The sequence below is a fragment of the Plasmodium knowlesi genome (assembly GCF_000006355.2).
Source record: "Plasmodium knowlesi strain H genome assembly, chromosome: 8".
Lineage (NCBI taxonomy): Eukaryota > Apicomplexa > Aconoidasida > Haemosporida > Plasmodiidae > Plasmodium > Plasmodium knowlesi.
This window is the reverse complement of record NC_011909.2, coordinates 268,986-281,283: the sequence shown is the minus strand read 5'-3', so window position 1 is coordinate 281,283 and position 12,298 is coordinate 268,986. Positions and strand designations below refer to the sequence as shown.

Sequence of the window (12,298 nt, the reverse complement as noted above, 5' to 3'; positions counted from 1 at the left end):
GCGCTTCCTTATTTCACTTTTTTTTGTGCCGTTTTTTGTTCGACGTTCGCCTTAAATTCGACTTGTAACAAATCGAGGGGAAAAAAAAAAAATGCTGGATTCCGATGCCGAAGTGCCGCCAGAAGTTTTGGTGGAATACGAAAAATTGTTGACAAAGGCGTACACGGAAAATTTTGACGAGTAAGTATGTGCAACGGATGCATGTTACTACAAATAAGCACTCTGTTATTTCTTTTTTTCTTTTTTTCTTTTTTTCTTTTTTTCTTTTTTTCTTTTTTTCTTTTTTTCTTTTTTTCTTTTTTTCTTTTTTTTTTTTTTTACAAAGCTGTGTCATACAATGTGCAAAGGAATTGAGAATTATGTATGAGTACGTAAGGAGAGTGTTCACATCCATGTATGCGCTTTTACTCTGTTGCATGTTCACACGAAAGACTTTTATTTTGAACAGATTGTACAAGACCGACTTGCTGAAGGTAATTGGGAAGGATGGGTACGGCTCACACATCGTTTTGTTGATTCCGTGTTTTATCGTTTCATCCGGTGCAGACCCTGAGAAGACACTGTAAGTGGATCTTATACTGGCGGTGTTTATTTGCCTGAAGTGTGTGAATTGCATCAGTGACGATGATATAATTTTATTTTATTTATTAATTTATTTATTTTCCCTATTTCGGGAAATTGCTACTTCGCCACATGCAGAAGATACGCCATCCTGACGTTGGACCCTATCGTGAAGGAGAATTACGTGCTGATTCTGTGCGAAACACACACAAGTTGGTTAACCGACGCGGTTTACGCGTACGCAAAGCAGTGTAAGGAGGGGAAAAAAAAAAAGAAAAAAGAAAAAAAAAAAGTGATGAATTGTCATGGCTCTAAAATGGCAACATCTCATGTTCATCATTTCTCCACGCGTAAAAAAAGGCTCCTTGTAAGACCTCCCCCCCCCTTACATCATTTGATTTCTCCCTTCTCCCGTAGGGTACGATACACTTCCGAGGAAATATAAGAAGAACCTGAAAAAACTGTACTTGGTGCACAGCGGATTCATGTCCAAAACGGTGCTAGCCGTTGTAACTCCATTTGTGTCACCCAAATTTTGGAAAAAAGTAGAATACATAGAAAAGTTAGAAGATCTATTTTTAAAGTTAAATATAAATCCAACATATTATTTAAGATGCTTTCCATACATAGTTCAGAGAAATGAAGAAATGCTATTAGGAGAAAAAACTGTTTCCGTTTTTGGAGCAGATTTAGAGATTTTGTGTCAACGATTTGGAAAGACCTACATGGAATATAAGCACATCCCTTCCATCCTTGTGGATTTCTTAACCCATTTAATGAAGCCTGAAATTATTAGTACGAAAGATCTGTTTTATCTACAAGCAGATGCAAATACATTATATGGAATAATTGGAGACATAGAATATGGAGAACCTACAACCGATTTTAACAACATTCCTTCCCTAGTCTGTTCATTCAAGCTTTTTTTAGATACGCAGAAACACGGGTTGTTGGGTAAAGATGCCTTCACGAGGTTGTACCATTTAAAAACGGTGTCAGCCTCGGATAAGGCAATTAGAAGTGTTCTATTTAAACTGTATAATAAACTGGAACCGGGTGTTAGGGAGTGTCTAGTCTGTCTTTTGAATTTTTTTAAAGCCGTCTCAACGTATTCAAGTGAAAATAACATGACGGTAGAAACTCTGGCTAAAATTTTTGCTCCAACATTCTTCAGACCCAGTGTTCCCAATGCCGTTTTTTCACAGTGCATTACTTTGGCGAATAGGTGCCTCCAGATGATAATTGAATCCCCCGATATTTTGACGGTGAGTTGATACGTATATGACGAGGAGACTAGGGGGGGGGGGGGGGAGGGCGATGTGAGTGGCGCAGTTGTTCCCAATGAGCGTCGCCTGCGTGCATATGTCATATTGTCTCCATCCTGAAACGTTTTTTCTCCTCCTTTGTGTAGAACCCGGGGAAATACGACGCAGAAAGTGACAGTTCAGAGGATAGCGAATCAGATGATAGCCAGGAGAAGGACTCCAAAACGGAGAGCTCAAGTGAGGAGGAGAGCAGTGAGTCAGAAGGAAGTAAAGATAATAAGGATCAGTCCAGTGATTCGGAGGAGCTTGCCAAAAGTGGATCGGAGGCCTCGGAAAAGGGAGACCCTAAAAAAGAGGATGCCACACAGAAGGGCACCATGGAAAAGGACGCCTTGCAAAGTGGCGAATCGAAGAAGAAATCGGATGAAGAGACCGACGAGGAGTCGGAGTCGGAATCGGAATCTGAGGAAGAGTCTGAGGAGGAATCCGAGGAAGTGACAGAGGAAGCTACGGAGGAAGAATCGGGTTCAGTGGAAGACACCAGGAAGGTTAATTTTAAAAGGGAGGAAGGGAAGGCGGAGTGAGCGCGGTGGTGAAGCAGCTACTAATTTCTTTTCAGTCATTAAATAATTTTTTTTTTTTTTTCTTTGGGTGCAAAAAGATTATCAAAAGGAACAGGAAAAGGAGAAAGCTGAGCAAGCTAGCAACAAAACCAAATAAGGCTTATAAAAATTTCGGGGATCCATGTGCAAATGTTTCCACACGTCTCCAACTGCCGCAGAAGGAGGTGTATGATGGACGTTGCCTTGTTAGTAGTTAATATAATCCCTCTTTTCGTGACCATAAAACGAATTTTTATCGCAGCAGTTATGTTTTCCGAGAAGAAGAGGAGTCTTTTTTTTTGGGTTTCCTTTATGGCCTTCTTTTTTTATGTGCATTTTTGTGTGTGTGTGTTTTTTTTTTTTATTATCAAAAATTGTCTAATTCCGCTTTTCTTTTTTTTTTTTTCTGCGACTCCCTCCGCACTTTTGTCCGCAGCATCGGGGCAAATGTGCTTATCCTCCTCCGCATATAATTCTCCCCTTTTTTTGTCGAACCTATGTCCACATGTTACCTCTGCGGAGATGTGTATCTCTCACTCTTTTGGTAAGTGCACCTACACGTGTACGTATGTGTGCTTGCACACATGTAGTATGTTATCATTTTAATTTTTTTTTTTTTTTTTTTTTTTCTTCCTTTTATAAATAACTCCAGCTTTATATTTCCCCTGGCAGTAGTATTTGTTGCACGTAATTTTTTTTTTTCTACAAGGTCATGTTCGCAGGTGGATGCATGAACAAACACCCCTTCGTAATCACTTGCATAGGGCCATTGCGGACGCCTCCGTAGAGTTTAGTTTGTGTTCCTTGACACCTTTAAAATTTCCGTTTGTGATAATTTAAACCTGTGAATTATCATGCGGATAGTTTCATATTCGTAGTTTATATAACTCTTTTTGTATAACTTTCACGAGACAAAAAAAAAAAAATAAATAAATAATAGAGGAGAGTAGGAAGCAAAATGGCTGGCTCAGCAAGCGAAATAAGTGAATCGCTAAATGCCTGGATGAACAGCAACTCGTCCATAGAGTCATACGTTCTGATCAATTCTGATGGTAAGAAGAGAAAGTGGCGGAAGGTGGGAGGGTGAGGAGATGAGCTTGCCATAATAAGAGTAAACCCCAAGTTGTCTCCGTGGAGTGGTCTGTGTATGATGAGGTGGCACATAAAATGTAGACCGCGTCGAACGTTATGAGAAAGTGGTATTCACCTTAGTGTAACACATATTGAGAAAGGGGAAAAAAAAAGCAGAATGCCACATGACAAAGTTGCTAACCATGGAGGGAGAAAACATCCACAAGTGCCACATTGAGGAAGGAGTGGATAAAGTACCATCAAAAGTAGCATAACAGCACAACAGGCTCCCCCCCTAGGTTGCACATTCGAAGTACTGCTCTCCTCCCACTTATCTGAAATATACTTAACCTGTGCAATAATATGTAACAACCTTACAAAGAAACATTTTCTATTTTTGCCCATTCCCCTGTATCATTTACTAAGGCATTCCGCTCAAATACAACGAAGACGTGAGCTACGAACATGCAGTTAAGCAGGCCTCCCTGTTCTCGTAACACTTATATTATTATTATTATTTTTACTGGAAATATGCTAGTAGTGTATGGAAAGTGTGCCAAACTGCTCCTACTACAATTTCCTTTTCCTGCCTTTACATTTTTTTTCTTTTATATTTTTTTCTAATTGCAGAGACTTACTGACAAAAACAAAAAAGTGTGTTAAGGAATTGCTTCCTCAAGAGGTAAAAAAAAAAAAAAAAAAAAAAAAAAAAAAAAAAAAGCTAGCTCGTTCAGGCAAAATAGGAAGATAAAAAAGAAGACACATAATGGAGAATAACATAACATGATGAGCATTATTAACAGATTATGTAATACCCGGGCGGTGCACATGGGTAACCTGGTGATGCTTCATCTACACATCCTCAGTTGAGTGTCCAACTACATGGCAACTATCAGAGATGCTACCATTTTCACCTCCTTATGCACCTCTCCCCAGAACGAATTCAACAGCAACCTACGAATTCGCACAAAAAAAGAAACTGAATACATCATATGTAACCATGGAGACTATTCGCTCATAACGAAACAAAATTGCAAAGACACGCAAACGAATAAAAATAAATGAATATGTGGAAAGTATTCCAAAGGAACTCCCCCTGAGTTTACAAACGGTGTCCCTCCAAGCTGTCACAACGAACGGAGGAAGAGCACACGAATTATAAACACACGAAGAAATGTCTTAATATGTGAATGGATACGCCCCATCGCGCTTAGCTACCTGCTAGGACAAATCATCACCCTCTGGTAAAGGAGACACAAATACGAATAGGGGGAAAAGAGGGCGCCAGGTTTCCTTTCTTAATTGATATTTCTACATAACAATTTCTGTTCATTCATTTGTAAAAAAATCCTTTTTTTTTTTTTTTATTTTTTTTCTTCTGATCTTTATTCATTTCGCCATCCCCGTCATCATCATGACCATCATTCTTTTCGTAGCTTCGTGTGTTCAATTCTTTATATGGCTCTACATTAGCGTTCGACTTGGAATTAAAAATGCATTTTGTGGCAATGGACAGGACGAAAGTGCACAGTAGAAGAACGATCAGGTGAATTATAATCCTCTTATTGAATGATCCCTCATGTATGAGTATGATTCTTGGGTGTGTGTGTGTTAGGGGGGGGGGGGGGGGGGGCACGTATGTGTATATATGTAAATGCATATGCGTTTTTTTTTTTTTTTTTTTTTTTATTTTTGCGCTGCGGCTTACTTATTCACGAGAGGCAAAAGGAAGGTAAAGTAAAACAAAAGGAAATTCACCACGTTTATTTTTTTCCTGCTTTGTGTGTTCTTTAGCCACATGAAAAGGAGGCACGTTTTGGACAAGTTCGAAAACTGAAATGGAGGAAAAAAGGAAAGGGGAGATATTTGTTGGAACGGTCGGACTGCGGGCTCGTGTACCAAATGTCCTCGTGTGTCGAATGCCTTTGTGAAAAAATAAAGTGAGAAAGCAATTTTACCATGAATGTGTTGGCTGATATGGAACGATAAATATGCTTCAGCGAAAAGTCCATGGATCTTCCCCCTGCAGAAAGGGACCAGAAAATATTACAACGAATTGTGCCTGGTTCTGATGAACATAAAGGGTGGCACCCACATGCCCAAAGGGTTTTATAAATAAGGCTACTGGTATTACCAATGAAAAAGGGAAAAAAATTGGTGGCCACGGATTCGTAGAATCCCCAGCTGAGGCCTACGGATAGTATTCTCTCCTTCAAGTTGATCGTGTTGGTGTGCCTGTATGGGGGAAAGGTACATGGAAAGAGGGTAGTGAAGACAAAAAAATGCAAAGTATACTGAGGAAGTCCCTGTATAGACATACCACACAAACATATATATATATATAGGCATAAGAATCTTTACGAATTAATTTTTATTCTCGGTGTGCATACTTATGCGACAAGATGTAGTACAGCCCAACGAGGTCTATAAAGTTGGCACACTCTTGGAAGATGATCTGAAATGGGGAGACCAAAAAAAAAAAAAAAAAAAAAAAAAAAAAAAAAGAGAGTTCCCATAAGCATATGCATATATAAGCATGCACGTGTAGGTATGCACATATGCGTCTGCACTCAGTTTGTGGGAGGGCTATTCTGCTAAGCATACGTTGAAAAGATTCATGTTTTGAAGGAGGCCTATCGAGAAAAACGCTAGGACGAATAGCTGCATGAGGGAACGAATGGGGGGAAGGGTTAGAAGTGATGGTGACATCCAGGTAATTACATAGGCTCAAATAGGCGTACTTAAAAAGGTTTCTTTCCTTTTTTTTTTTTTCACGGTTTGGGGAATTATTCTCTCGTTCTCCCCCTTCTTTTCTCTTCCTCTGTAACCTTCAATATTTGCGACACGATATAGTAAAAACACACGAGTAAAAACAGCTTTGTCGATCCAGCATTCTTTGATCTATTAAAAAAGGCAATATGCAGGAAGATAAGAAAAAATATATATGTGCTCATTTGAAGATAGAAACACAAAAAAAAAAAAAAAAGAAAAAGTGCATTCGAATGATGCCCCATTTTGAGTCTACTTATAATGTTGTTAATGATGTGTTGCTGCACATCATTCGCTCATCAGGGGAACTTTTTTTTTTTTTTTTAAATCTTTCATGTCTATGTAGTATCCTTACAATTTAAATCCGTCATATATTATGTAGTATGGTGTAAAGGCCGTCAAGGAACAGTTAACAAAATGGAAGAGCGCCATTTTGTGATAAGCTAAAATTTGGCATATGTAATTGGGACACAGCTCTACATACTTGGGATGTGCTCCCCTTTTTGCGACTGTTTGTGGAAAGTTAATTAACAGTTTTTCGTTCGTTTCAGTTTGCGTACATGACGAAAAGTACTTACAAAATGACGCAAACCTGAGGAACTATTTGCATTAATAGGTATGTGATAAACCGCTTTTCCCAATATGGGAGGAAGAGCTTTTGTTTGGTTGTCATGAAAAGGTATACTGAGGGACTCCAAATAAAGCAGCCTAAAGGGCAGTAATTCTATTATGCACTTTTATATATATGCAAGGATTTGGAGGGGGAATATTTTATTGTTCACCATGTGGGATGTAAAAAAGAAGGGGAAAAATTGAAGATGATTATATGTTGCGTTAAAAAAAAGGGAGAAAATATCCCCTGAGTGGTGTATTGTTATTTCCGTTCCTTCTTTATTTTGTCAATTTTCTTAATTGCATGCTTCTTCGCGATCGTACAAATTTAGGGCGTTTTTTTTTTTTTTTTTTTTTTTTTTTTTTTTTTTTTCGTTGCCTTTTTCGCTATACGCGGGTGTTGAAATGTGGTGGTATACATTCGACCAAGGGCGAGCACTCCCGACTTGTCGTCCGCTATTGTTGGCTCTATTTTTGTTGCCTCCATTTTTTGCCCCCCTTTTCCCGCCCCGTTCACTCGCGGGCCAAGGTAGATCAGACCAAACCTTTCGCGTCACTTTTAACTTTTCCATATTTGGGAGCTTTATTATTATTTTCCCCCTTTAGTTTCCAATTATGGTAAAAGAGGGTAAACAACAGGAATGCAAAAGTAAATATTCCTCTTTTTTTTTTTTTTTTTTTTTTTTTTACTTATCGTAACAAAAGGAGGACGACATAAAAAAAAAAAAAAAAAAAAAAGGATGACTAAAAAGGGCACAAATAATGTTCGCATGTGCATACACCTCTGTCAAGCTGTATGTAAACGTGCAAGCATGCCCATATAATAAATATATGTATATAATATATATACACTATATATATGTGTATTATATATATATTTATACATACTCATGAGGAACAATTGACATTGGCCTGGGCGGAAAACAAGGAGAGCGGAAAATAAAGAAGCCCAAGCGCGCGCACACAACGTAACTTAACGTATGACACACAAAATGGCAAAACAAGGGATCACATTTAAAAAAGGAGATACACATGACTTTTGTGTGATAATTTTGCGCGCACTTGTCCATATGTCTATTAATGTATAAATAATAGGCTTGAAAAAAAAAAAAAAAAATATTAAAACAAATGAGACTGGAAAAAAAAAAAAAACGCAAAACAACAACAAGTGCGAAACAGACGGAAAAAAAAAGGTGAAAAGAAAGAAGTCAAAAAAACGACAAAAAAAAAAAGAGAGAGAGAAAAAAAAAAATGATAATACATTGCTTAGCATTCTCTTTTTCTTTTTTTCCTTTTCCTTTGGAAGATTTATTAAAATTTAAACACTACGACTTTACAATAACTTTACATCTGCGACAAAGCGATTTGAAATGAACAAAAGTGAGAGTGGTGGTCTAATGCAGCTGTGTGGCGGTGGTCGCATCGGGCGGGGAGTCATGATCTGTTTTTTTTCTTTCTTTCTTTTGCAGCAGGCGGTGGAGAACATCAAAAGAAAAATATGATTAAGTTTTTTTAAAAAAATTTAAATGCGTAAAAATACGCATATTTTATTTTACCCTTCGTAGTCTTCATCATTGTCGTTGTATTTTTTCTTTATGAAATTTATCACTGTCGGTATTCCAGCAGCTTTGTTTAATTCCTATTATATTTATTTTTTTTTTTTTTTTGGAGGGGGAGGGATAAAGGAAATGGTGTGTACAAATGGGCATACACATATAGGTATGTATGGTCGATCTGTTCAACACTAATGTCATGTGTATTGACCAAGCTGTAGAGGCATCCTCAGGGGAGGGTGCAAAAAAAAAAAATTCTTACCTTCAACTTTGACGCAGCGACATTTATGTTTGACTTTACCCATGTAACTTTTTTTTGTAAACTCATGACCCATTCCGGGATACTTCCGACATCTGAAGGAGGGTGCACAAATATAGGGTTGTCGGAGAGTTAGAAAAGACGGAAGATGCACACGTATCTCACATAACATGAAGAAAAAGATGCGACAACGCATGCAGGATGCACCTCAAGTATGCATAATATGGCAGATAACTCCATAGGAGATTCGCATTTTTCTAACCCAACAAATTGCAGAAATAGTCGGCGTAGTTAAGGCAATTCCTGTGAGAAGGGTTTGTGCGTGTATGTGATATGACTGTGTAGAGATGTATAGACAAACATGCATGTGTGTATATCTGTAAGGGTTCCCCCTTTAAAGGGTAATATTCTTCCACTGCGTGTATTTTCCACGCCTTCCTTGTTGCACATTTTCTCTGTGTCTGAACGGCTATACCTTGACAATATGTCGTACGTATCTCCGATCCACTGCAGTTTCATCACCTCAACCAAGAGGTCTACTTCTTCCTTCGTTAATGGAGTTTTACTAAATGTAGGAGGGGGTAAAAAAGAGAAACATGAAATAGGTAGAAGGGATAAACATCAAAATAAAAGGTATCATGGAAAAAATAAGAATAAGTCCTGAAGAAACGCTTTAAAGTGTCCTTCTCAAAGTCTGCTTTACCCCTACAAAGAAAAGAAGAAAAAAAAAAAAATACATGCACGGTGTGGTGAAGGTGTACAAGTAGGGGGGACATTTTTTCCGCATCAGATATGTTTAATAATTGAGGAAGAATAAAATGGTAAGTTACCATAGGGATGCTTTCACGATACACGTGGTAGGGATGATAGCGGGCGCTCGTTTTCGTCACCCCTGTTTCTCCGTCTATGGGGGGGGGAAATTGGTCGATAAAACGTGGAGGGGGAAAATATATGAGAATGTGAACAGATTAAAGGAATAATGCGAAGCCATAAACTTTTGAACCGTCTCCGCGCTGCAGCCAAAGGATTCAACACACATGAAACTTTGGGGACTTCCTTTGTGCTTACCTACTATGTAACCGAATGAGTACTCGTACCCGTAAACTTCTACGCCTGCGTGGAAGGCACCTATTAGGGAGGAGGCATCACAAAAAAGGCAAAGTGTAATGATGGAATGTACACACATACATATACGTGCGTGTATATATGCTATATACATATAAATATGTATGCATATAAATATATATGCATATATACATGTAAGCATATTCAGACAACACCCAGGGAGACCCACGCAATGTTTAATTGACGCACATAAATCAGCACACTGTGTGGCAGTTTAAAATTCACGGAGAAATTACCTGCGCCTATCGATCTGGCAACGGTGTTCACAACCTTGGAAACAGCATCCAAGTCGTATATATTTAAGTAGACCATGCTGGAATTGAAGTCTGGCTGTGGGATTTTTTCCTGAGAACCCCGCGTTTCGTAATACCCAGACACGTGATTTTTGTCATCTTTGTTTGTGTATTCTCTTCCCTTGGCGCGATTTTTTTTCTTCATTGATCTGGGGTGGGTGGGTTGCTACGCGCTGTGCGTTGTGCGTTGCACGTTGTGTGTTATGCGCTGCGCAGTTGTGTAGCGTTTGGGGTTACTTGCTCCGGGTTGCCTTTTGGTAACCGGCGCAGGTCGTTATGTGGGGGGATGCACGATATTGCTGTGATGTGCTCACGATGCGAGGGGAATATACATTAGTGGGCGACGGATCCCTGTGAACTGACAACTGTAAGACGGAAGTTAAAAGCGAGTGCGTCTTTGGGTGTACGTATAGGAAGACACGTACCGTTCGGAAAGTGAAGATGAGAGTGTTCAGCTGCGCCCTTACAGCTATTATATACACTTAAAAAAAATTAACGTAAAAAAAAAAAAAAAAAAAAAAAAAAAAAAAAAAAAAATGTTGTTTCCATCAGTGTAAAACTGTTCTCATGTTACATTTTCCATAATTTCCCTTTTATGTTTAAATAAAACAAACAAAACAATGTCTTCAAAGGATTAGAAAATATGGAGAGAACTTGTGCGGAAGCATTTTCTGTTTTGTTTCATTCTTTGATTACGTTTGCTATGGTTCGATATATCGTTTTGCGCTATTTCGCTATTTCGGTGTTTCACCCTTTCGCTATTTTTCTTCTTTGCAATGTTGCCACTTTGCCGGTTGGCTACTTCATCATATTATTCATTTTTCCTTTACTTGTTTTATTTTATGCTTGACGTGTTATTATTTTTCCATTTTGTTTTTATTTCCCGTTTTGTACATTTTTTGTTCACCTTTTTGTTAATTTTTTTTCCTGTTCTTTTCTTTTTTTTTTTTTTTTTTTTTTTTTTTTTTTTTCCGCTTTTTTGTAATTTTCGCTATGGCGCACACGAGGAATGGAGGCGCAAGGAAAACTGGAGCAAAAAGGGCACGGGGGAAAAGGAAAAAAAAAAAAAAAAAAAAAAAGGAAAAAAAAAAAGAGGGAAAAAGAAAACACGCAAAACGGGAGAAGTGGACGAATGCGCTGCGTGGGACAAATGCAAAAGGTGAAAAAAATGATAATGTGTAAGCATTTCGAGTGTCCAACATGTCAGTAAAAACTTATCTTTTCATTCCTAGGGACGGCAAATAAAGCTGCAAACGAAAAATTATCCAGACGTCTTACACATGTACAAACGTTCCTTTTTTCTTAGCACCATGACTATTAGTGAGCTCTCCACTTGTTAATCAAAACTACTCAATCGAGTACTCTGCACATGTGCTAATATCCAGGAATGCAACTTTTGCGCGATGCCTCTGCCCCTCTCCATGGGACCCATACCCCATCACGCGTAAACTCAAGTTTGTATGTATATATATGTTCACATGCGTGTGTATGCGCGAATTTGTCAGATGTTTTTGAGGGGATTATTCTTTTTCACCCTTTTGTGATGACCCATGTGTGCATTTTATACTCCTCCCCTCACCCCTCGAAGGGAGAAAAGTTCCGTACTAATTTAACTAAGCTATTAAAATGGTCTTATTTGACGCTTCCAATTGAGAAAGCTAGCCGGAGAGTAACAACCGTCAAGTGGGGAAAATCCCATTTGGCTATGCGTAGATATAAATGCTAAGGATCTTTTGAAGGAGAAACAAATTGTTCAGCCAAATCCATCTACCTTTTGAAACTGAAAACATTCTTATCTCGCATGATTAACTTTGACAAAAGTTTCATTGTGCGTATATGGCTAAGTCGTAAAAAAAACGTAACTCAATAAAAAGACCACATCTTCATGGGGAATGTACTGGGCGTCTTCCCCTCCCTCTTCCTCAATGCCTTGCTTTTCAGACAAATTGTAAAAGGACCATTTCGTATGTTTAGTAACCCTTATTGGGGATTGCATCATTTTGGCACAACATCTGCATTATATGCCTTTTTATAAACAGATGACTCCACAAGGTGCATTTCCTAACAAAGGGAAAGTTACAACAGATGGGTATAGAGAATAAAATTCGTTTAACGGACAATATCTTTCGTGACATGTAGACATTTTTTGTATCACGTTAAAATTTTTTCAATTCAGCGAAAAAAAGTA

At 38.3% G+C, this 12,298-nt stretch overlaps 4 protein-coding genes across 4 annotated transcripts; 2 read left to right on the top strand and 2 right to left on the bottom strand.

Moving 5' to 3' along the window:
• Positions 1 to 91: 91 nt before the first annotated feature.
• On the top strand, positions 92 to 2,410 carry PKNH_0806000 (rho GTPase-activating protein, putative; the record flags this gene model as incomplete). Its single annotated transcript, XM_002258665.1, has 5 exons — positions 92 to 180; positions 449 to 562; positions 700 to 812; positions 979 to 1,826; positions 1,973 to 2,410. The coding sequence occupies 5 exons, from the start codon at positions 92 to 94 to the stop codon at positions 2,408 to 2,410; spliced, it is 1,602 nt and encodes a 533-aa protein (XP_002258701.1).
• A 976-nt stretch (positions 2,411 to 3,386) lies between these two features.
• PKNH_0805900 (roadblock/LC7 domain-containing protein, putative) lies at positions 3,387 to 4,564 on the top strand (the record flags this gene model as incomplete). The annotated part of the gene is made up of 4 exons (XM_002258664.1): positions 3,387 to 3,480; positions 3,926 to 3,992; positions 4,130 to 4,181; positions 4,436 to 4,564. 4 exons carry the CDS (start codon positions 3,387 to 3,389, stop codon positions 4,562 to 4,564), a joined length of 342 nt encoding a protein of 113 aa, XP_002258700.1.
• Positions 4,565 to 4,832: 268 nt separating this feature from the next.
• On the bottom strand, positions 4,833 to 6,700 carry PKNH_0805800 (transmembrane protein 147, putative; the record flags this gene model as incomplete). Its single annotated transcript, XM_002258663.1, has 8 exons — positions 4,833 to 5,094; positions 5,208 to 5,332; positions 5,458 to 5,522; positions 5,634 to 5,734; positions 5,890 to 5,954; positions 6,104 to 6,160; positions 6,328 to 6,400; positions 6,624 to 6,700. The coding sequence occupies 8 exons, from the start codon at positions 6,698 to 6,700 to the stop codon at positions 4,833 to 4,835; spliced, it is 825 nt and encodes a 274-aa protein (XP_002258699.1).
• Positions 6,701 to 8,205: 1,505 nt separating this feature from the next.
• On the bottom strand, positions 8,206 to 10,255 carry PKNH_0805700 (PPPDE peptidase, putative; the record flags this gene model as incomplete). Its single annotated transcript, XM_002258662.2, has 8 exons — positions 8,206 to 8,230; positions 8,437 to 8,519; positions 8,696 to 8,787; positions 8,955 to 8,995; positions 9,168 to 9,257; positions 9,545 to 9,596; positions 9,761 to 9,820; positions 10,054 to 10,255. The coding sequence occupies 8 exons, from the start codon at positions 10,253 to 10,255 to the stop codon at positions 8,206 to 8,208; spliced, it is 645 nt and encodes a 214-aa protein (XP_002258698.2).
• Between the last annotated feature and the right edge of the window lie 2,043 nt (positions 10,256 to 12,298).